This window comes from Hirundo rustica, chromosome 2 (genome assembly GCF_015227805.2).
Source record: "Hirundo rustica isolate bHirRus1 chromosome 2, bHirRus1.pri.v3, whole genome shotgun sequence".
Lineage (NCBI taxonomy): Eukaryota > Metazoa > Chordata > Aves > Passeriformes > Hirundinidae > Hirundo > Hirundo rustica.
The window spans coordinates 53,364,871-53,390,235 of NC_053451.1; the positions used below are offsets into that span (position 1 = coordinate 53,364,871).

Sequence of the window (25,365 nt, forward strand, 5' to 3'; positions counted from 1 at the left end):
TTCTGGGGAAGCTGTCCTGGACTATGTCCCTGTAATAGGTAATATTAGGAGTAATACGCAAGGAAACCTTTAGGAAATCCGGTGTGGAGCCAGAGCTCACCTCCCCTATTGCACGTAGGTTGGTACGTGAGTTTTCTCCAAGGATTCAAGACCTCGAGGCAGTCGAGATTTCCTCTCGGGCCACCCTACTACTATTGTCCATGCAAACCACAACCTCGTGCCCGTGGGAGGGAGGGAGGGGCGCTCTGTGTCAGGGAAATAAGGCTCCCGAAGGGCGCTGCAAACGCCACTCCTCCGGCGGGGCGCGGAGCGGGGCCGGTTCCTCTCCCCGGCCGGGCGGGCTCCGGAGGCGGCTGAGCGCACGCAGGTACCGCGTCCCCCGGCCGCTGCCGGGGCTGGGGCCGCCCGAACCGAGCCGGGCCGGGCCGGGCCGAGCAGGTCCGCAGGGCGGGGAGGCCCCGGCGAGGGCCGCCAGCCGGCGCGTCCCGTCGCCATGGGGACGCAGGGCGGCCGGAGCGCGGCATCCCCGCGGTGCGTCCGGCCCGGACAGCGCTCAGGGCTCCCCCGGGACTCGGGGCAGGCGCTGCCGCCCTCCCCAGAGCCCCTGTGCCCGGGCGCTGCCGCCCTCCCCAGAGCCCCTGTGCCCGGGCGCTGCCGCCCTCCCCAGAGCCCCTGTGCCCGGGCGCTGCCGCCCTCCCCAGAGCCCCTGTGCCCGGGCGCTGCCGCCCTCCCCAGAGCCCCTGTGCCCGGGCGCTGCCGCCCTCCCCAGAGCCCCTGTGCCCGGGCGCTGCCGCCCTCCCCAGAGCCCCTGTGCCCGGGCGCTGCCGCCCTCCCCAGAGCCCCTGTGCCCGGGCGCTGCCCTGCCGGGCGGCGGGAGGCCGGGCTGTCGCCTGTGGATGCGGGGCTGAGGCCGGGCGGAGCGCACCCCTGTGCCCTGCGCGGACGCCTGTCCCGAGAGCCGCTTCTCAGCCGGGGCTGGCAACAGGAGCTGCCTCTGAACCAGACACCGAAATCCCAAACGTCCCGAGGTCGCCCTGCTGGCGCTGCCAGTGGCCCTCGGAGGCTGCCTGCGATGGAGCCCGTTGCAGAGCTTGCCTGGCGGGGAACGTCGGGTATCGGAGCTAATATCCCTTGCTAAAACTCAGGACAACTAACAAGAACAGTTTTGTAGCGTTTGCTCATATTCAGGTGTGCAGCCTTTCCTGTATGGAGCCACTGCAAGTACCCAGCGCTTTCAGTGTTCTTCACAGTGGTTTCCAGACTACAGCTAATGCTCTACTTCACTTGGCCATGGTGCGCTGTGGCTTTCATTTTGCTGCCAACATCAGATCACATTAGTATAAACGAAATCAATATAGAATAGATGATTTTTGTTCCATTAAAAGATCGATTCCGCAATATTGTTCCAGTCACGAAATAGTGTCACATTTTACAAAATCATATCATAATCCTACGCTCTGTACTTCCTTCCCATGCATTAACTTTAGGGTGCACTGTGCTTTTCTTTATGAGAGACTCATAAACTTGCTGCTCATTAAAAGTTAAGATCTGCAATAATCTGCATGCTTTCAGGACATGATATTTTTAGGAAAAATCAACAGCAGTAATGTTATATAAAGTAATAAAAATGACAGTCTTTAAAGGTAGTGTCTATTTCAGTAGCACCAGCTCAGATGTTAAAGCACTGACTATGTGCAGTACTAATTTGGGGAATTTTTATTTTAGCCACTGCTCTAAGACGAATACATCATGGATAAATATGAAATCATTAAACAAATTGGAGAAGGATCTTTTGGCAAAATATTCTTGGCGAAAGGAAAAATGGATAATGAGCCATGTGTTATCAAAGAGATCGATTTAACTAAGGTAAAACAGCAAAACCTGAATTATATTTACCAGATTGTGCTACTTGCATTTAGCTGGGTATGAACTTAGGTTATATTTTATCTCCTTTGTAGTTCCATCTCAATTATATAGAGCTAAGCTTTCCAAAGACTGTATTCTTTGCTAATTTTTTATTTTAAAAGCATAGGTGAAATACATATTTTGATATTAAGTCTATGCATTTTACTGCATTTTTGTTCTTTTCAAAGTTGCTTTCTGCCTACAATGTGTGGCACTGCCTAATTCAAATTCTGTAATAGTTGATTCAACTACAATGAAAATATTGCCACTAAAATAACAAATCACAATTCTGTGGTAAATTTCTCTATTTTCAGACATGAGTAATTCACAATGGAGTATTTCCAATTCTCATTTATGTTTATGGCAGTTCGATTCATCTCATCTGATTTTAGGTTTCCATTCTGTTGCTGTCAGCATTAGAGCTGCTTGGCCAGACACCTTTTCAAGGAGAACAAGAGAATTAAGTCTTTTTAGGAGGCTGTTGATCACATGTGTTTTAGATTTCTGATTTAGAACGAGCTCAATTGGGCTGTGAAACTTCTGTCTTCTCACTGACTGCAGCGGCAGCTTAGGGCCACTTGCTCCGGTGCTGGAGGAGTACCAGGGCTGTATCTGGCTCCATTAAGGCAATTAAAACCTCTGTGATTTCAATGCAGGGGTTTTAACAGTCAGTTTCAATGAGTGCTTACATGCTTTTGACAGGTCTGTTGCTATTCTGGGCCACCCCAGCGAATTTCTAATATATTAGAGAATTACAGTAGAAGAATGAGTTCTAGAAAGAGCTGTCTGTCTTCCAGGTTCAAACCTGGAAAAACTGACACATGAGTAATGACAGCTAAATGAAAAGATTGATAGTTTCTCTCTCTGCACGTGACCAATAAACCCCATGTATTTCTAATCTTAGATTTTGATGTACAACTAGAAGAATGGCTGCTGTGAATCTGTGAATCCCACTTGTTCAAAAGTCAGAAACTAGAGACAGAAAATTGCTACTTTGAAGTCAAAAGAATTTTTTATATGGTAGAGTGTGTTATTCAGTTACTGATTTTTGAATCTTTAACGATTACATTTCAAAAATACTTCTTAAGAATGAGGGTAAGAAACTTCATAAATACAAGAGGACATTTTGAAGGATAGATGGTCAGAGGAATGACTTTTTAAGTAGTATTGATGGAAGTGTGATCATAATAAACTAAATAGAAATTTTCCATTAATGTAACAAGGCAAAGAGTTTGCCTGAAATGTTGCAAGAACAAGTAACACCATGAAAAGGAAGGATTTTTTTTTTTCTTTTTACTTTGATCTTTTGACATCAGTGCTATTAGCATTACAGAATCATCTGCATCCATACTCTTCAAATTCTTAAGGGAATTCTTTAACTTTGGAGTTTACATTCTTTAATTAAGTTTAAAGATATACATTTGCTTGTTTGTAAAATGTCAGAATTGGGTTTGACTTCACTAATGTTCCAATACACTTTCAAACATCCACTGCAAATGTATTTTTCATGTTATATATACATCATACTTTATAATATTTCTACATAGTCTTGGTACACTTGTATTTTTGTATGAATGGGAATAGTTTGATGTAACTATTTTTGAAAAGGGTTAAATATATCATTGCTAGCATTTAGTTTCTTAATTCTTTGTAGATGCCAGTGAAAGAAAAAGAAGCCTCTGAGAAAGAAGTCATTCTGCTGGCCAAAATGAAGCATGCAAATATTGTCACCTTCTATGCTGCTTTGCAAGGTTCACTTTTAACATTTCTGTTTTAACTGTGGTGAAAGGAGTGGAAAGCAGAAAAACTACCATGTAGTGTTGACCACCCTTTGCCTTGTCCCTAATGTCTTATTTAAACGTGGGAAAAGGTCTCAATTCCTAGAAATGGACACGAGGCACCAAATTCAGGCATCACTTGTGTTTTTCACATGTGTGAATGGGTACTTGGCATGAATTCTAGATCCTGAGGTGTCCTTACTGTACAAGTTGAACTTTAGTCTTGATTTTTTATGGAAGTCCAGAGTTTAATGGGAATTTTCTAGGAGTTTCAATAGAAGAGAGCTTTTGAGTATTGCAAGGAATAGGCTGATCAAATAGAACAAAAGGCTGATAAAATAGGCAAGAAATAGAATGATAATTCTATCTCATCTAACCTCAGGTTCCTCATATTTTGTTTATCCACATCATACACATATCACATTATATGGTTATCATACATACATCATATTTACATGCACACATATATACATACTTATGTATGCATATACATATACACAGACAAAACAGGCAAGCACAAGAAGAGGTCATTAAATAGAAATGCAATCTATTAGTACACCTAAAAATGTCTTTCAGCATCTGGAATGTAAAAACAATATTGGTATTTTATACCTTGATACAGCACTGTCTTTCCAGTGACCAGTATCAATCTCATAATGCTGTGCTTGCCTTTTTTCTTCAGATATATTTTGAATTATTACTCAAGGATAAATAATTCTTCAGGGCTGAAAGAGACAGAAGGAATTCCATTCACCATGAAAGCTAATTCCCTGTATTTATTTTTCCTCTGACATCTGCCGTAAGCAGTGCCTTACATAATAAAAGCTATAGTTGCAGCTTCTGTTCAAATTGTTCTCCATGACCAGGACTGTAAATGTTTTAGGAGACATGTAAATCAGATAGTCTTCTAACCCCAGAGAGGTAAGAATAGGTTGAATTTTTCTATTAAGCAGGCCCCGCTGTTTATTTTTGCATTTTGGAATATTGTCTACTTTTAACCTTTTCCCTAAGCCTTACTCTATATTCAGTTATCGAGCAAAAAACCTGAACTTTGAAGCATTCTGCTGAGTTTCCTGTAAGACTGTCTGTCAGTGGGCTCTCTTCTGGGTTTCCTCATGTATTTAATGTTTTGCTGAATCTCCATTTAAATGTATTTTCACACCTTAATTTTGCATCAGGTTTCACTGGAAGTAGCTATTTTTTCTCAGTCTTTGAAATGGAGAAGAAGGTAGATGTTAACTGCTACCTTTTGAAAGAAGGAAAAATAAAAATAAGTTGTTGCTGTGTTAATGAATGATATAGGAATAAAGGGAAAAAAAATAAATAATAATTAAAAAAAATTATGCTTTTCCTTCCAGAAAAGAACAAGCTATATATTGTGATGGAGTACTGCGATGGTGGAGATTTAATGAAGAGGATAAATATGCAGCATGGAGTGCTGTTTGATGAGGACCAGGTGAAAGATATTTTCTTTAGAGGGAAGAATATATTATCTGAAACATGTAGTTTGAATTATTCAGTAATAACTGAGTTTTTAAAGAAAACTTTGGTAATTTTAGTTGGAGTGTAGGAAGGTTTTTTAGCACTTTTATTTAAGATCTGAAATGAATTCATTAGCAGCGTGATGATGACTTTTTTAATGCCCCTTTCCTCCTATTGCTCTTTGCATCATAGATGTACTTTTTCTTTGCATTAGTAATATACCCATTAAACCATGAAGACCTTTTTTTTTAAATAGTGCTTTCCAATTATGGGTAGGATGTATTATATACAAGTTCTTAATTTGTTGGTGCTATTTGCATCATGGCACATCCTCCTTTATACAGAAGTCTGTGGTGAATCTCTCATTCATTCCATTTTGGTCAAAACTTCTCTGATGCCATTTAAAGTGTTAAACTAGCACAGAGAAACAAGCCCAGATATCTGACTGCTTTTGGGCCATGTTCATGTATATTTTATTTTGTAAGCAGGTGAGTATGATAAGTATTGCAATTCACAGAAGTAGAATTTTCCACTATTCTGTACGTATTCCTTTATTTTTTTACTAACTCTTAGCTTTCTGAAGGAGATTTTCTTTATATAGGAATTGGTGGACTGAACTCTGGGGTTATTTAGTGATAAATAAAATCTACTTTTGCAGGTACAATGAAATTTTCTTAGAAACCAAGTAGATAGTGTCCAACCTGCTAGTGGAAATATACTCTAAGGCATAAAATTGAAGGGGGGAAAAAAAAAAAGTATTGTGACTTTTCTTTTTGCTTTAGTAGTAAAAGAGGAACTCCTTGGTGGAGAAGTCAGTTGAAAGTGAATTACTGCCTCAATAATAATGAATTTTAAGATCCTGTTGGGAGTCACACTAGAGGCAGGGAGAACATGAAAAAAAAATAGAGGACAAACCCACAGATCATGAAAGCGCAAAGGAGAGAACCAACACACAAACCCCTTGACAACTACACCGAATGATACATATCCAAAGCAAGGCAAAAGAAATACAGACAGAGGAATGAATTATAGAAACTAAAGATGCCTCTGCTGAGCAAAGAAATTAAAGCGAATTTTCCCAATTTAACAAAATACTATTAAAATATCTTTGTATTTTCAAATGTGCTTCTGAGAAAGCCTCATTTGTGGCATCAGCCCGAATCAGGAAATCATCTATTTAATGTCAAGCATTGCTGAATAGAAGGTTATTACTTGAATCAAAGTCTTTCTTGTGCATGCATTTTCCTAAATAGAGAAGCATAGCAGCAGGTTGCAGTTTTGTTTCTGAATTTAGTCCGAAGGCCCTTTTTTAAGAAGACATGTATATCAGAAGTTAAATATATGTTTAAGCGCTGTACTGGCTCAAGGATAAAGGATAAGCTCATGTGCTTATTTATTATGCAAGATTCTTCATAGCTCGCTTCTTTCACTGTATGTTTTGGTTTTGTGGTTTTTTGTTTTTTTTTTTTTTTGGTTCCTGGATCACATTTGGTAGAACTACAAATACTACAGCTGGTGGTATGACTTCCATCACTGAGGATTAAGAAGCCACTTCCCAATTCTGTCTTAGTTATTTGCACTCCCTCATTTCTTAAAATAAGTCTATTATTCTTTACTCTCCTTTGGCATGGTTCTTCAGTCCTTGTTCAAGTGCATGTCCTGCCACAGCCAGGGAAAACTTGATGGGGATAAGTGAAGTAGGGCAGGTATCTATTTCCATTTAGTTTAGTGATAGCTCTAAATGGAAAGGAAAAGTCTCTGGCATTAACTTTAAAAATAAACTTTTTATTGTTTTACGTTGTATACGTCCTGTATATTTTAGATTTTCTTGTTGTCTTTATTTTATATATTATGGTAAGATGCCCCATTAGAGTCACACAAATTCAAAGCTGTCTGTTCTCTGTAACTTCCATTGCAGATTCTCAGTTGGTTTGTGCAGATCTCCTTGGGCTTGAAGCATATTCACGACAAGAAGATTTTACACAGGGATGTAAAAGCAGAGGTAGTAAAACTGGTACTGGAGAGGGGGTTATTTTGTCCTGTGAAACATATGCTTAAGAAGTTCTGCCATCTTTCATTATCAAGAACTATTTTTGGGTTTATTTACAGAATGTTTTTCTTAGCAATAATGGAAAGGTAGCAAAGCTTGGGGACTTTGGCATAGCAAGACAGCTGAACAGGTAAGCATGATTTTTAATCAGTTTATGATCTGTACCAAACAGGAATGTTTGTGAATGTCCAGAATGCAGCCTGAACGTGCAAATTGTTTGTGGATTGTGCTTGCTCAAGAGATCTGGGATACAAAGGGTCTGATGCTACATTTTCTCCTGTTATCCTAAAACATGCCATCTTGCATGGAACCACAGATGTATGTAGCCTTGTAACTGGACTTCTGCTGGGTATATGACATAGGGTAAAGAAGCTACAGCCTTTGCCCATTCTCTGTGGAACTGATATAGAGAGATTCTGGAGGCACAGTTCTGCCCATGCAGCTGTTGGTGATAACTTCTGTTACCTCATAAAACCAGAAGTGAAGAGCATTTAAAACTAAGGAGAGAGTAAAGGAAGGGTTTATACAGATGTTGTGTGTCCTTCAAGAGTGAGCCTCTGTTAATGTTTTAAAAACACTCAGAATGACCACCTGGGCCCGAGAACATGGCATGGCTGGCCTTGCATCTGCATTGTTCTCCCAAAAAGAGAACACTTTAATGACTTTGGGGCCAAGGTTGGCCTGTCCTAGGTAGTGGCCAGGTGTAGCCAAAACGTGCCAGAGGGCAGGATAACAACAAGAAAATGCTTAGATTTGATCGCTTTTTGTGCTGTTTTATTATCTTTGACAGAACTCAACTCTCAGCATGTAAACTACTGATGCCCAAAGTGCCTTCCTTTAGAAGTGTTCTGGGCATAGTTTCTGTAAGGATTGCTTCTACACAGCAGAACAGTACCTAGCAGATAGAAAGCAAACCTCGGAATCTGAAGGTTGAAGAACAGACATTTTAGAAAGTATATAATAGGCTTATACAGCAATATAATTGGAGCTTGACAATACTTTTCCTCTTGTAACTCATTGATTAAGTTTCTGTGATGAGCTGACAGTGTCTGGATGCCAGGTGTCCACAAAAGCTCTGTCACTGCCCTCCTCAGCTATACAGAAGAGAGAAAATATTATGAAAGGCTCCTGGGCCAAGACAAGGACAGGGAATTCCTGTGTTTTCTGTTGAAGTGCAAACACTTTCCACTATTAAAATAGTGGGTAATTTTACACACAACTGGGAAATGACATAGTTTTTCATGGGGTGTTGCATTATTCAACTGTTTGGAGAGCAGAAGTAACGTCTCTCTTAGGCTTTTAACCTGGGGCAGAGAAGTCTCTAGTTCAATTGTGTATAAAGCTTTTCAGTGTGTAAGCCTTTTTGTTCATTGTGTTTCCTTAGTACTACAGAGTTTGCCCATACCTGTGTAGGGACCCCCTATTACCTTTCACCTGAGATATGTGAAAATCGACCCTACAACAACAAAACGTAAGTCTCTGTCTTCCCTTCCTGTGTGTGTGAGGATGTGCAGGTGTGAAAGAACTCATTTTAGTAATATGGTTTAAATCAGTCTTCGTGCAGAGCATGGGAATTTCTCATGGTCACCCTTTGTAAAGTTTTGTATTATCGGGTCCAATAATTAGGTGCATCATCGTACCCAACAACTATTTTATACTATACAACAAAGTAGTACTTTGACTTAAAATTTCCAAAACAGCAATCATGCCTTTGCTGTGATTAATCTACAGGCTTAATATAATTATATGTTTTGGCTTTATAAAATTACTTATACTTTAAACTCTCCTTTAATACTTCTTGTTAGTAGTGGTGGGAAGGGTAAACTGGTATTTTTCCCTTTGCTTGTCTGCTTCTTCATCAATTACTACATTTCTTTCATTTCCAAGATGTAATAACCAATGCATCTTTACAGTTTCAAGTTTGTGAATTTTTGATACACTCATTTATCATTTATAAAAATACACTAAAATGAAAGCTGCTAGTTTGGCTACTTTGGAAACTTTCAGTAGCCACTTGCAGAAAGTCAGAAGGGTCTGAGGCTTACCATGAAATACCAAGATGAGAAGCACTCCAAAGTCAGGAGGTGAATGGGCCTAGACCCCCTTCTCCGTGTGGGGAATGTGATCAACACCAAATGTTCTGCAGCTCAGAGTAGCATCTCAGCTCTGAGGTGCTATTCAGACAAGTTTATTCCCTTATTGTCTCCTCAGCTATCAAATCAGCTTTGTCCTTTGTCCTGGTAGAAATATTAAGCAGACTTCCTATATCATGTGCCTTTTCCAATTATAATGATAAAACCTATTTGGATACCATAGAAACATTGGTGCCACAACTAAAAATAATTTTCTAGTTGTTCTTTTTAGTGCATCTTAAGAAAAAATATTTGCACCAGTCTGTGATAGAATAATGGTAATAAATTTGGGAGCTGAGAAGAGGTACTGGTTACATGGATGAAAATATTATAGACTTTTCACTGAAACTTTAATTACTTCTTATTCACAGAGATATTTGGTCTCTTGGCTGTGTGCTTTATGAGCTGTGTGCACTAAAACATCCAGTAAGTACTGTACAATCAGCTCTTATCATATTATTAGAAAATATAGTGGTCACCTTGCAAAGCCTGTAGTAGCAATAGTATTCGCAGTCAGCTACAAGAGTTATATTTATCTTATTTATTGATATTAAATAATGACTGCTAGTGTTTAACTTTTTGTATTATATCTCTTTGTGCAAAATAACATAGAAAGTATTATGTTGTATTCCTATATCTTGCATATATGCACATGTGTGTACATACTTTGAACATATATTTGCTCTTTAAAAATTACTTAATTTTTTCAAGACTGATGAACAATGGAAAGAATTAAATACAAGCTTCAAGGTTAGGCTTAAGTATATAATTTTACTAATTTCTGTTTGAAAATACCAGTCTATACTTATTAAAAAACCTAAACTCCACATTTCCCCAGAAAGTGGTTTGAGTCCCCAGAAAAATTTTCCTAAAGGAAATATATTTTGTTTGAAAGTACGTTTATGTCAGAAAATAACTGAGATAGTATCTTCAGGAAGTTGTGTTGTCCTCAGCCTGGTCTGAACCTCAAGTAATCCTCAGCCTGTGACTATTACATGGAGAAGGGAACACAGCAGAAACCAATTTTGACAACAGGAAAAGGATCAGATTCCTGGGACCAGCAGATGTTGACTTTTTGCTGAGCTCAGATGCAGGAGAAGATCGAGCAGCACTCATAGAGCAATTGTGCTGAGCTAGGAGCAAGGGGGTATTGCTGAGGAAAGCTGCTGATTTCACAAAGTGGCAAAACATGAAACATTACTTTGTATGAATATCAGGTGTTTTATTTTGTATTGTTGCCCACTGTTTCTGTGTGAGGGCCACGACTCAATGCAGATGTAGAGAGGAAACACAAGTGAAGCTAAGCTAAATTCAATTCTACCACCTTCAAAACAGCTGCATAAATAAAGGAGTAGTTTTAGAAAGAACTTGGGGTTTTTTTTTTGCCTAAGGCCCTAAAAACTACATTGATGTTGGCCTCTAAAGAGATCTAGTGAACTGAGAGGACTGAATTACCTGACTGGCATCACTTGTTAAAAAATCAGGGTTGTATCTTCGTTCTGGAGGGACCACAGAACTCAGAGGCTGTTGGGTGAGGTGAGGTTTTGCAGGTGAGCCCTGTAAAGACAATATGTATGTAGATCTCCGTTGAACAGTTTTTGGCAAGTCACATCATGTTTCATTCTGGAAAGATGGGCTTCTGTGTTACTGTCTGACAGCAGAGGGTGAATAAAACTCTTCCAGGTACAGAAGTCATTAGACCTTTTAGCTGTGCAGCTGAAAGCAGGAGAATGTAACCAGAAAACACAATTGGAGAGTGGTTATATTAATTTTCCACATCAAACCATGGTTAGCAAGAAAGGATTTTTGGAGGAATTCCACAACACAGGGCTTCTCCCCCCTAATTCACTCTGTGAGAACCCACCTGGAGTTCTGCATCCAACTCTGCAGCCCCCAACAAAGGAAGGACATGGACCTATTGGAATGAACCCAGAGGAGGGCCACAAAAATGATCAGAGGGCTGAAGCACCTCTCCTACAAAGACAGGCTGAGAGAACTGGAGTTGTTCAGCCTGGGGAAGAAAAGGCTTCAGGGACACTTAGAGCAGTTTTCCTGTGCCTAAAGGGGGCCTGAAAGAGATGAAGAAGGACTTTTGACAAGGGTGGGTATTGATAGGAGAAGGGAAAATTATTTTAAACTGAAAGATTGTAAACATAAATATTAGGAAGAAATTCTTTACTGTGAGGATGGGAGGCACTGGCACACGTTGCCTAGAGAAGCTTTGGATGCCCCATCCCTAATGTGTTCAAGGCCAGGCTCGATGGGGCTCTGAGCAGCCCAGTCTAGTGGAAGGTGTCCCTGCCCACGGCAAGGGGTTGGAATGAGATGATCTTTGAGGTCCCATCCAGCCCAAACCATTCTATGACTGTGTCAACAATTACCTATTTTCAAGTTGGGGTGTCTAGTCCCTCATTCTGAACCAGCAATACTCACTGTCCTCTATTTATTGTTTTCCCTAATTAAGTTTCAAGGCAATAGTTTGCATGAGCTGGTGCTGAAGATTTGCAGAGGTCGTTTTCAACCAGTGTCTCCTAACTACTCCTATGATCTGAGGATATTAATTTCCCAGTTGTTTAAAATATCTCCAAGAGATCGACCATCCATCAATTCTATTCTAAGGAAGCCCTTCTTGCAGAAGCTTGTTCTCAGGTATCTGCCCCCTGAGGTGAGTGACTGTACTGCTGCCTGCTGAGAGAAAATAAGTATGAAAATAGTATAAACTGTTCTATCAGGAACTGTTTTGTCTGATAGGTAGCACAGGAAGAACTCAGACACACTGTGATACGCAGAAAAAGACCTTCAGCATCTCACGCTGGAGCCAAACAGATACAAGGTAACGATAATAATCTTATGTATCATTACTTCTACAGTAACATTTGTTAGTTATGATACAACTGTTGGCTGTAACTTTCTCCAGCAGTCTTTACTGCACATTTGGATGAAGGTTTTCACCCCAAGCTAAAAGTAAGTCGAGAACTGCAACAGCAGAAATATTCATCCAGGCAGTGCACTGCTGTCCTGTTCAGGGAAAGACTACTTTAAAACAGCTCATTAGCTACAGTCATGTGGAGGAGCTGCCATAGGAAAGTGATGAAACATTAATCTTAGTTCTTTAAAAAACAGAATTTCCAAAAGTGAGAATTTGGTCTAGTTTATGCCCGTCACATGAAACTGTGTGAAAAAAGTATAAATCTTGCAAATCATGCTCCATAGTATTTTGCAATACAATAAAAAAGTATTTTACAAAGTTTTATAAATTTTATTAAATTGTGAGACAGTGAACTCTATTTTGATTTAGTACCCATACATAGACCAGATGATGTATGCAGTTTCTAAGAAAACATGAATGAGCCTAAATGTATGTCTATGAACTGTTGAATATCTGGTGTGTTTCTGGCAGTGTAACTTTGTTCTATTTCTAAATTCTTTATTATGTCGCAATGAGTCCTCAAATTTGTCTTTGGAATATCAAAACAGTTAAAACAGTTCTGTGAAAATAACCTATGTAGTTATTTAACTGCACTTTGGATTCTCCTCCTCCCCCCTACCCCCTTCCTTTCCCCTTTCAAAAGTATTCATCAGTAGTGTAGAAACCTTTGTTATTTTGAAAATGACTTTCAATGAGATTTATCTGCCCGCAGAACCAATGTAATTTGGACCGAAGCCTGAAGAACTAAATAACTTAGGCACTTTAAAAAGTATCTCTGGTCATTTACTCATAGTTTTAATACATTTTATCTCCCAGACATGATACTCTAACAGTCATTATGCATGAAAGATTTAAAACTCACTTAGAAACTACTTAACCCAAGAAAGTATGCTGCTTTTCATTACTGCATCTAAGGTGTTTGCAAAATACTGACTGACCAAACTGGAATGGTCTGTACTTGTATTCTCCTACATGGGAAACTGGTAAGGTAGATTTTTCACTTTTCAGCTTTTCTTTTCAAATTTCACAAGTCCTACAACATTGCCTAACAAATTGTAGAGTATGAAGGGCTATTAGAAAGGGAATGCCTAAGCAGAGGCACCTAGAGACTGTGAATTAGACCTCCTGCTTTCTGTTCTCAGAACTGGCATGAAATCAACACTGTAGTTTAAAGGTCTCCCTCTTTTTTTCAGTGTGCTGTGCAAAACTAATCAATAAGATCCTCCTTATATGAATGTGACCGACCATGTTTTCAAAGTATGTCATTCTCAGAATGAAAAGCAGAATGCCTAGGAGGTGTGAGGTATGGTGATGATGGTGAAAGGATGTAAGGAATGTTTATTAACCCAACCTGTCAATGTTAAGAGTAGACATCCTACTGTGGTTTGCAACCACATGATCATTAATCACGTAGAGAGCACAGAATGCAATTTTTTAATCTCTTATTGTTAAAAAGCATATAAACTTCAGAAAACAAGAGTCCAGGACCCAGTTTCTCTGGAATCTGGAATGGCGATGCCTTTCAAGAAACAAGACTTATTTCAAAGAAATGAATGGAAGCCTCCTTCAAGGGTACAACAGCCTATTATTCAGGTACGGTGTATCCACATTCTCATATATATATGGACATACACAGACACACACACATAATCATCTTCAGAATTATACATTATTACACACACACAAATACATATATATAATCTTCAGAAAGAAAATACCTGCACTTAAAAAAGATACTTTAAAAGGCTTAGGGCATTAAGATGTATGTTTAGCTTAATGTCTATATTAAGACAGTAGAGACAGTTAAATGTGCCTGAATCCTCAGAAGAGATGTTTTGAAAGTTTAAATGGGAAATACTGAATCTAAGCTGCTTTGGTATGGTCCTTTGTAACAAAAGAATTCAGGCATACTTTGCATTTATGTTTGCACCAAGGCAAATAATCTCTGCTTTTGCATTTTTTGCAATAGCAGCAAATACACTGATCCTGTTACTTCAGCCTTTCTGACAGCTCATTCATGGGCAAAATCACCAGCACTCACTGCCTTTGCCTCACATACTTGCTACTGACAGCCTTCTCCCAAATGCAAGCTCAGTTTTTCACAACTACTTTGCCTCTCACTTGTTTTCCACCTGCTCCTTTCCTCAGGCAGGATATCAGCTGTATGCTATGCCCAGCCTCTTTCTTAGCACACATTTATGTTTATCTTTAAGAGCATGCAGTAGTACCTTGAATGTTGGTGAACATAAGCACAGCACATTTAGGATCTGGGAGCCCCTAGATCTGCACGCTGCAGTTACATGAGCTTAACTGCCAATAGGGAACATGGAATTCCCAGAACTGCATCCGTCGTGCGATCACTAACACTATGAATAATACTGGCCTGATGTGGAACATAGGACTTTGTTTTCCTCATACAAATCCAGAGATGGATTAATTTGGAAAGGTAGTTTCCTTTCACAGTGCACTGCTATAATCAAAGGCAGAATTTTGTCCACAGTGTTTTGACCTACACTTGGAACATTTCCACATTCTTTCAGCATCTAGATAAACTGTGCAGGGTTTCAGGGATTCTTGCATAGTGCTATACTTTGAACCTGTGAATCCTGTTGCTTCAGGATTCACAGGATCACAGAATGGTTGAGGTTGAAAAGAACTTCTGGTCATCACCTTGTCCACACCCCTGCTCAGGCAGGGCCATCTAGATCCAGTTGTCCAGGACGATGTCCAGTTGGCTGTTGAATATCTCCAAAGATGGAGACTAAATCCTATTTGGGCAACCTGTGCCCCACCCTCAGACACTCTCCCTCACAGTGAAAAAAATGTTTTGTGATGTTCAGAGGGAACCTTCTGTGTTTCAATTTGTGCCCATTGCCTCTGGTTCTGTCCCTGGGTAGCAATGGAAAGAGTCTGGCTCCATTCTCTACCCTCCCTTCAGGCAGCTATAACCATTGATAAGATCCCACCTTCAGGCTAAACAGTCTCAATTCTTTTAGCCTTTCCTCATAGGAATAATGCTCCAGGCCTTTCATTGGACTTTTCCAGCTTGTAACTGTCTCTTTTGTTCTGGAGAGCTCAGAATTACACAAAGCACTTCTCGTGTGGCCTCACAAGTGCTGAGCAGTGCAAAAAGATCACCTCCCTTGACCTGCTGGGAATACTTTCACTAATGCAGGCTGGGATGTCATTCACCTTTTCAGCGAGGGTACATTGTTGGCTAATGGTCAGCTTGTTGTACACCAGCCCCCTCTTCTTCTTCTCTGCCAAGCTGCTTTCCCATCTGGATGGCTCCCAGCATGTACTGGTGCAGAGTGCAGGACTTTGCACTTCGGTTGTTGGACTGCATGGAGTTTCTGCCATCCCATTTCTCCAGCCCTTTGTGGTCCTTTTGGATGGCAGAACAACCCTCTGGTGTATTAGCCACTCCTCCCAGTTTCTGTTATCAGCGAACTGGCTGAGGGTGCGCTCTGCCTCCCTCTCCCCCGTGATATACATCTGTGAGAGTGATACTTAGATGCATTTATGTTTACGTAAGAAAGTAAGCAAAATTCAGCATTTTTCTCATGCACCATATCATTTCCAACAATGGAAGAGTTTGTGGATGTCTGACCACAGTTATATCATGCAGTGGCAGCTAGGTGATCATCTCTTCTCCATTGTTCCTATGAGAAATGGAAATGACAGTCTTGTCACAAAGGAGAAATACGGGGATGCTTCATCACTGTAAGTGCTTTGAGAAGTGAAAGCCCAACTCCCACATGCACGTAATCAAAGAGACGTGAAATGAAGCAGCACAGTGCTCCCCTGAAAGCAGCCATCAATGCCTGTACTACAAAACCAAAACTACATCCCAGGTTCCCCTTGCTACCACATGTCAAAATGAGGCTCTCCTGGAAATAAGTCAGTGCTTTAGGCTCTGGAACAATGAAGTGAGTCTAGGGCAAGGACACTGCAGGGTACAAAGCCCCATGCTGACTCACTCGCACAACAATGTGGGCTGCTCCTTAATGACAGGAGCTGATGGAACAGGGGGAAAGGAAAAGGCAATGGTGAGATCACATAAGCCCTGAGAAATTTGGAAATTTCTGGCTTATATTTAAAAGGATTCCGAAAACTTACACTAACTATACCCTAGACAGTCATACACCATGCAACTCAGACTGGGGAGAAGTACAGGAGGCTAATTCAAACTTGTGCTGACAGAAATGAGTTAAATACAGGTAAAATAACATCCTTTATTATATTTTCAGCCACAGACCTCCACATTTAATATGGCAGAAAGGCCAGAAAGCATCAGAGTACGTGGCCATTGTGGTCATTACTATGAGAAGCTTGACAGCCTGCAAAGGAAAGCTAATGCACCTTATGACCTTTCTCATATCAGCCAAAGAGCTGAAGATTACTATAAACTGAAAGGACAGGTTGCACCTCCACCTCCACCACCTGATTGGTAAACATTTCACTCTATTTATGTCTGTCTTGTGCATTCTCAGCTATCAGCCTTCCTGAGTAAGTAATGCTGGGTGTAGCTGATTTAGTGGAATGCCTTCTCTCTCTGCTTCATCTTTTTTTTTTTTTTTTTTTTTTTTTTTTTTTTTTTTAAAAAAAAAAAAAAAACAACAAAAAAAAAAAACCCACCAAAAAAAACCACAAACAAAAAAAAACAAAACAAAACAAAAAAACCCCAAAACTAAATTTGTTACACAACAACACTGTTCCTGTTCCTCTTTATCCAGAAATTCCATCTGAATTGACCTGGTGTTTGACATTTCATTGTCAAAATGTCTCCCAAGTCTCAGCTCAATCTTTTACTGGGTAAAAAGTAAAACATAAGCTTTCTGTAGAATCTCTGATTATACCAAGGGTGAACACTGTCTGTCTTTCACATCAGGATGAGAATAATACAAAGATCAGAAGCATTTCTGCACTGAAGGGAACAGAGTGAGAGGCAGGCCATGAAAGTGGTTTTTTTTTCCCATGCAGCGTTTATATTTTTGTTTCGGAGATAAAGAGGCTTTCTCTAGCAGTTTATTTACTTCAAAGCTTTTCTGTTACAAAGTAGAAGGACAACCTTAGGAGATTTCCTGTCCATTCCTTCTGTGACTGGCCATTTTAAGTGAGGATGAACATTGAAAATGTTGAGAAAGAAATTTTGAATACTTCCAAAGCTTTCCTTTAAAGCTGGCAGAATCATTAATTCTCATTCAACAACAGCAGTGTTTAGAACGTTTCAGTTACGGATCTTCAGATTTAGAACATTTTTCCTGACCTGAATTTCTGGTGCCTTATTTAAGGACACAGTCAATTCAGTTTGACTCCCTATGGCACAAGTGGATTCCTGAGGTAGGAAATGAAATAAATGGGAAGCAAGGAGCTTACAAGTGACTGATGGTTATTTTATATTTAAAAGCAAAGGAAAAGTTTAGAAACTGCACAAAGTTTGACTGATAAAATTAGGCACAGAGGAGAAAGACAACAAAAAGGTAGCTGGATACACAGCCTCCATTCTGACAATTTTCATTCATTTTGAGGACCAGGGAAATTAATTTTGTTTTAATACCATTTCAATGCCATTTATCAAATAAAAGTGGAAGGGCTTTGCTGCACTCTTCAAAAGGCTTAAGTAATTGAAGTGAAAGGAAAGGGCATGCCTGGAAAGAATGTTCCCTTATTTTACTGCTGTGTCATATTTATACATATTTTATCCATATTTATATATTAATGTAGTAAAGCTCTGTTTGTCATATGGGGTAGAACCCACAGAGAATTATTTGTGCAAAGGTAGCAGAGTCTGTGAATTAGAACATAGTATATGTACATCACTTTCTTCTGCAGGACTGCAGAATTTCTTCAGAGGCGGTTCGAAGCCCAGCAGTACAAGATTAAAGTGGAAAAACAGATGGTAGGTAAATGCTGAAGCACAGAATAAAATCTGTAAAAGAAGGAGAATGAAAATACAAAGATTAATTTATGTCTTTTGAACAGCAAACTGTAACACTGTCAGGTAGGAGGTTTTGCTCCAGCAAATTCCCTGATCTCCTCTGCAATGTTCATCCTGAGGTTTTATTTTCTCATACAAAACTGCAACAATGTAAAATTCTACTGAAACTCTTTTCTCAAAAAATGTACACTTGCCTTACTGCATTCTTCAGTGGAACAGGGAGAGTGAATTGAGTGAGCACTGAAGGAGAGGATCCTAAATGAAAACTCATTAGCTCTGGGATTCATTTGTACATCCATAGGGACTGCGACCGTCCTCTGCTGACCCATATCATGGCCAAATACAGCAGCAGCAAACAAAGGAGGAGCATCTCAAAAACACGTCTAGAAAGAATGAAATGAAAGAACAGGTAAAAGGATATCTTCCTTAGTTGCCTAAAACACTCTTCTTATGCTCCTTGACAGTAGTATTCCTGGCATAAGAATTCTTTTTTCATCAGATTCTCTTTTCCACCATCAATTCTCTTCCATTCTTTTCCCATCTTTTAATAGAGAAACAATATACTTTTATAGTTTTGCTTTTGGGTGACAGAGAAAACAAACTGATACTTTATCTTATGTGAACATACATATTACATTTAATCTTTCTATCTTTGGTTTATTAAAAATATATTCTACCCTACTGTTCTTTAATAGGAGTATTTGAAGCAATTGCAGAAAATTCGGGAAGAATACCACAGTGATATAAAAGAATTCAGATTTAGAGCAGGAGTACTTCAGGTAACAAAGCTCAAACCTATGGGTACTCATATTTACTCTTTTATGCTAGAATACTTTATTAGGAATTGAAATTAATATTTTTTTAAAAAAATGTTTCCTAGGAGAACCAGAAAATACAAGATAAAACCTATCTTGTGAAGCAAGGGAAAGCTGAGCACCAGTCTGAAAACAAAGATATATCTGCAACAGGAGAAGAATCACTTCAGGTATCAATACCATCTCCATCTAAATAGACCATTCTGAGCAGGTCTCACACTGTCTTTGATTCATTCTCTGGGACAAATCTGCCAATATCAGTAGTGTCCTCCTCAGTGATCCTGGATCTGACTTTTACTAAAATGAATTCACACCACTTGATGAAATAAAGTGGGTTATAGGCAGTCAGAGCCATGTTAGGGGAGAATTTGGGTTCCCAGTGATTTAGTGGGAAATGCATGATAATAAAAAACAGACATTAGATTTTGGGCTTGCCTGGTGTCACTTTGTTTCATGGGCTCTCCATCTTTTAGAGAAACTGCATAAAAGCCAAATCTGTAAATAGTTGTGGTTTCTCCTGAGGCTGAAGGGATGCACTGATTGCCACAGATCACAGAAGAAGCTGTATACTATTAATTACTTTGCTTTTCTCTGACATGTTCTTACAGGAGACATAATAATATGAAAAGAAGTAATTAAATATTTTTTAGGAGTTACCAGAAAACAAGATATTGCAAAACAGGGCTATAGTTTCTACAGGCATAGGTTTCCACTGAAATCTGGATTTTAATCACTATCAAAGTGTTCCAGAATGAAATGAATGTGAGTCATCTTGCATGTGATCATAAAAAAATAAAAGATGTATTATTTATATCTTGAGACATTACTGTATCTTTCTAACATTCTGAAAAATCAGAGGCTTGTTCTTTATGCAAGAATTTCTGTTTTTCTTTTTGCCAGATAAGCCATAATTGGCAATGAATGGAATATTCTTACAGATCTGTGTAAAGGAAATTCATTACTATATTTGCTACTTAAAGAAGTCTCTTTCTTTATGTGATATACATATATTCAGTTACAAAGAGTGTAATTCAAGCTGTTTTTTTTCCTCTCCTTCCAGGATATGGAGGAAAGCTTTAAGCAAGTCAGACTCCAGGATAGGCAAGACCAACCAGTATTAGAAAAGAGACGTAACACAAAAGTATCCATCTTTACTACAGTATTTTTAAATTTTTTTTTTCATTATGTTTGTACATTTCAAATTACTGTGTTACTGTGGTAGGTCTGGAAATGAAGTTACTTGAGAGTCAGTTAAGAGTGCTGGTTTTCTGTTTGTTAAAAGTTTATATCAGAAGAAAATAAATGAGCTTTTCTGATCATTTGAGGGAGATGCCCTTTCGATATTCCCACCTAATAATCAATCTCTACCTCCTCCTCCTTATATCAAACTGCATTAGTAGTGCATGGGAACTGTTTATGCAAAGTCTAAGTGAAATCAAGTCACATTGCTAATTTTAAAATATTTTGTTATAAAATGTGATTCCCTATACTGCTTTTTAAATCACAGAAGGAGATGGGAATTGAATTAGAAATGCACATAAGGTACCAGCAATGTTTCTTACTGCAAGATCACAGTGAAGTGGACTAGAAGTCTTTTGTGAAGTATTGCGTGGAAGCAGTACAGTATTCAATTTTAGTTCTGGTTGACAACCAGCTGTAAGAACCAACCCTGGGTATTGCAATGATTCAAATTAATTGTTTATCAAAGGCCCTTAAAATCAAAAGTGGATGCAAGGAAAGGATTATATTTAAGGAAATTATTTTTGTCCGATGTGTTCAACTTTGATCTTCTTAAACAGAAGAAAATGTTGTTAAATAGAAGTTACTTTCAATGGAAGAATAATGTTCAAATTTGTAGTTCCATATAATCAGTGTACTTTTAATTAAATGCTTTTATTTATTAAAACAATTAATAACATGTGAATCTTCTTTAGGGAGGCCTAAAATTTGAAATTAACTTAGATGTATGTTTTCCTGAGGAAGACAGCATTCAAGAAGCAGAGGTATGTTTTAGTTCTATTCAAAGCATTTACGTGAGAAATCTGAGAACATGACAGCTCCATAATCTAAGATTTGTTTCCATTATCATCATCATCTGCCTTTGTTATAATGAAGCTTCCTACAGAGGCTTTGTTGACATGTTGTATATGTCTGTCCTTCTACAAGAGGATATTTGCTTAGAAGAAAATTAGGTGATACTTGGGTCAGTAAAATATGAAACATGGTAAAATATGAAGGAGTGCAGATATTTAAATTTCCTAAAATGGACTTGAGAGGAAGAACTTATCTCGAAACTGAGTTAGTCTGCAAATGCTAACTTTGATTTGTAGATTGTTTTAGTACATTTCTGTTTCTTTTCAGAAATGAAACAGTATTGTATCACAAAGCATGAACAACTACAGACATTATGTTTTCATTTAGTAAAATTATATTTGTAGCTTGTGGTGTCATAGCTACCTATTTTTTATTAGTATATTAAAATTTTTAAAAATACTCCTTACAGCAGCAACAAAAAATTCTCGTATATATTTTTTTAATTTATAAAGCACTGTTTGGTCATTCTGTTGTTTCACATATCTGTGGAGCTCCATGCAGTCCTCTGATGCACAAATCACAATGTGGCTTCTGAGTCCTGCTGCTTCACTTTTTGTTACACAATTTTCCTGTGCATTCATGAGGTTGGCTGGCAAACATAGTAAAAGGAGAAGGGATTAGCTATTGTACCATATTTGTTTCCAGAGTAACTTACTGTTTTTTCAGGTACTAGATAAACTGAATGAGACTTTAACTTTCATGGATGGTGAGAATATTAAGGAGAAATTGGTGGAAGTTTATGAAAATCACACAGACAGAGCTTTGGAAAAACTGTCTGATCACTCAACAGGTATTTATTGGGGAAATGCAATGCTGAGTATTAATCCTGGAAATTACATAGGAGTTAGGTAAATTCAGTAACTCCAGGCTGTAGCAAGTTTATCTCATGAGCTCTTTCTTTATATCACATAATATTATAATCATGTGGACAAAAAAAAAAAAAAAAAAAAAAAAAAAAAAAAAAAAAAAAAAAAAATTCCAAAGAACTTTGCTTCTTCTTTTTCTTCCCCTTAGAGTCAATACATGATATGAAAAAAACCAGAAAACATTGGCAGCTTGGAGCCCCTCAGACACTGCTGAATTTTTTAGCTGGTGCTGATGTCACTGCATGTCCCACTATGGCTGGAAATGAACTTGGTGAGAAAGTTTTGGCTTTCAGTGAAAGCAGTGAGCACTTTAAATTCGGACTGAATTCATCCATACCTGAATGTTCACGTGATCCAGCAGGTTTTAATTGCGGGACTTTGTAACAGCAGAGTTTATTGTACATGTTAAGCCGTAGAAAACTGTTGTCACTTTCCCCTCTAACACTGCAATCATGCTGTGTTGCTCCTACATATTAAGAGCACTGCATTTTGTGAATCACTCTGTGGCCTGGCTCAAAATGCCAGTCTATTCAAATAATCATCACCACTTTCTCAGGCCTTGAGCTGATGGCACACAGGAGCGAGGGCAGTGAGTACCAATGCCATCCTGCAGTGTGGTGGAGTTCTGTTTTCCCTCTGCACACAGTGGCAGTGGCACCACTGTCACAAGTGCCACCTCACCCAGCGGTGGCTCTGGTGATGCTCCACTTTAGAAGAGAAAAGGGGGACCCAGGCTTCTGACAGTACCACTGTGTATATTCCCAGGCAGACAAGTGTCTCCAGTGAGTGGTTTCTGCCAACAAGGAGCTCTTCCAGCATTCCAGCACGCTCCGCACACCCAAGATAGACAAAAAATAACCCGAAGGGCTTGCATGGATAGTAAAGACAAAGCAGAATATGATTAATACACCACCTCTTGTTCATTCTGCCTTTGTTAAAAGACCACTGGGCACAAAAGAAACAGGAACTTTTTTAAGCTCTTTCAAACCAAGAAGCCAGCAAGTTTCAGAGCAAGGACTGCTCAATGAAGCTGCACGTGCCTATTCCAGGTTTAATAAGTTACTTAAGCATCAAAACCAGTGTTAAACATTTTTAGTGATGACTAGTCCAAACTATTTTTTCCCTATCCATCAGATGAAGTACTTATTAAAAAAATCAGGAGTAGTCCATACAGGAGGGAAAAAAAAAAAAAAAAAAAAGAGAGAGAGAGAGAGAGAAAAATTCCAGAATTACACAAAAGGAAGAAATCAGTGTTGAGACTAGAAAGACTGAATCTGACAAAAGACAGTGCTGAGCTACAGTAATGCCTTAGTGACCTGAGAACCTTGCTGTTCTTCAGCTCACCATGTTATTCTGCCTGAGGACATCCCAGAAAACAGGAAGAAGTGGAAACAGACACCACCAGACACACTCCTGAGCATCTTAGCAAAAGCAGAGCTGTCTGATGATTCCTTTATCTCTTTTAAGGAAGACAAAGGTAGGATTTTTTTTTTCTGTAAATTCTGCATGTTATTCTTTAGTGTAATATTTCTTCTACCCTTGGCAGTGGGTCTGTGATGAGAAACAACATTTTGAAGCAGTTGGCAACCTAGAAAAACAGGGACAGAACCTCTGCTCTGTCCCCAAAGCACTGACAGAACTCTTCCAGGACACTGATGTTTTCAAAAGCAGGGAAAAGGGCAAGCCCTACTTACTGGCTATTGCCTTCACATGTAATTCTTTCATTTGCTTGGGTAGACAGAGGAAAGCTATCACTGCCAGCAGGCTGGTAGATACCATAAACCTGGAGCTAGCCAGGTTGAAGAACCCTGTAAAAAGCATTTATTCAAATACATACGTGGAACTTAAAATGGCAGTGCTGACTTTACAACAGGGTCCCTGCTGATGCTGACACTGCAATTGATTCAAGCTCACCCACACTGCAGCCCACACTCCTAAGGTAACAGACTTTAAAAAATTACATTTACTTGGCATCAACAGAAGCATGACATTGTAATTTGACTAACAACAAAACAATTCAAGCATTTATCTGCTATTCCTTCACACATACTTTTATAGTTTTCGACTATACAACTGAAGGAAAGTTTCTCTTTCTTTACAGAAGGGAGATTAACTCTGTTGCCTCCAGAAGAAAACAAGGAAGATGATTCAGAAACTCTGAAAACATACTCTGATGTTGCTGTTGATGAAGGTAGACTTGAGCCAAGATCAGATGATGAAGACACGTAAGTGAAGCATATCAGAAGAAAAATCCACATGACTGGACAGTTTTTTAGGTTGCATTGCCTAAAGTTCTTCTGTGTTCTTAAAAATTCATAAATAAAGAAAACTTACTTGCTAATTTAACTGTTAATTCTGGAATTTTTCACAGCCAATGCTGTCATTAAAAATTACAGCAGAAATATTAACATGGCCTTGCAGCTCTTTTCTCGACTTTTAAACACAGGTAAAAAATCTGACAGAGACAGAAGAAAAAGTTCACAATTAGGTGTGTCACTTGTATATTCTTTATGAAGTGTTTAAAAAAACCCTAAGAGTCCTTGAACTGAGAAAAGTTTGTAATAAAGTTATATTTATTTAATTAATATAATTCTCCTGTTTTGCTGTGCAGGAATTTTGAAGATTCTGAAGATGAACTCAGATACGAACTGGAGGAATTTCTGGAAAAGTTGTCAACTTCTCCAGCGGAGAGAAAAATGGAGCCTGACATCTTTTCAATAAATAAAGGTGAAACAGATGAAGAAAAGATGAGTTTACCTCACAAACATGGAAAATCTGATGATGATTTAGAAAATAATCATGGGTAGTTTGGTGTTGATGCACATAATGAAAAAGAATTGATAGAGGGCTGCAATTTTGCTTTAAAGGAAAAATAAATCAGGGTACCTTTCAGATGTCTGAAGATTGAAAAATCCTCAGCCAGACTGAAATGCTGTTTCATCTATTATTCTGAACTACCTGGACATACCTGACAAGTCTTGCTTGAGCAAGTTTCTGATTGCGTAGTCTGTTTAACCATTTTGGTATCATGTCAGTCTCCTAGTTTGTGCATTTTATTTCCCTAGATAAATCAACTCCTCCTTTTAAGAATCTCTTCCAGCTTTTCATAATCAGTGTGTACTGCCAGTATACACTTTGTAATCTACAGTTTCATTTACATAGTACTGACCCTATGTAGTAACATCAACTGCTCAGGAGTTTTATACAGTGTAAAGTAGCAGTAAAAGGGTTTATTAGTACCATGAGAATTGTGCATTCCCCAGTTGTTAATAAAACAATTAGGTTCTACCAACCATATTTTTTCACATAAAAATCTTCATACAATCCACGTGAATCTTAAATAAAGGAAAAATTACAGTCTGTAGTCTGATTT

General features: G+C 38.8%; 1 protein-coding gene across 1 annotated transcript; it reads left to right on the forward strand.

Moving 5' to 3' along the window:
* The first annotated feature begins 301 nt into the window (after positions 1 to 301).
* NEK5 (NIMA related kinase 5) lies at positions 302 to 25,231 on the forward strand. Its single transcript, XM_040055171.1, has 23 exons — positions 302 to 367; positions 1,726 to 1,866; positions 3,560 to 3,656; positions 5,042 to 5,139; positions 7,084 to 7,167; positions 7,275 to 7,345; positions 8,600 to 8,686; positions 9,719 to 9,773; positions 11,812 to 12,012; positions 12,099 to 12,180; positions 13,733 to 13,869; positions 16,527 to 16,726; positions 18,112 to 18,178; positions 18,519 to 18,626; positions 18,913 to 18,996; positions 19,098 to 19,202; positions 20,093 to 20,173; positions 20,967 to 21,035; positions 21,793 to 21,916; positions 22,141 to 22,263; positions 23,332 to 23,469; positions 24,094 to 24,217; positions 24,604 to 25,231. Exons 2-23 carry the CDS (start codon positions 1,750 to 1,752, stop codon positions 24,797 to 24,799), a joined length of 2,448 nt encoding a protein of 815 aa, XP_039911105.1. The 5' UTR covers positions 302 to 367; positions 1,726 to 1,749; the 3' UTR covers positions 24,800 to 25,231.
* The last annotated feature ends 134 nt before the right edge of the window (positions 25,232 to 25,365 follow it).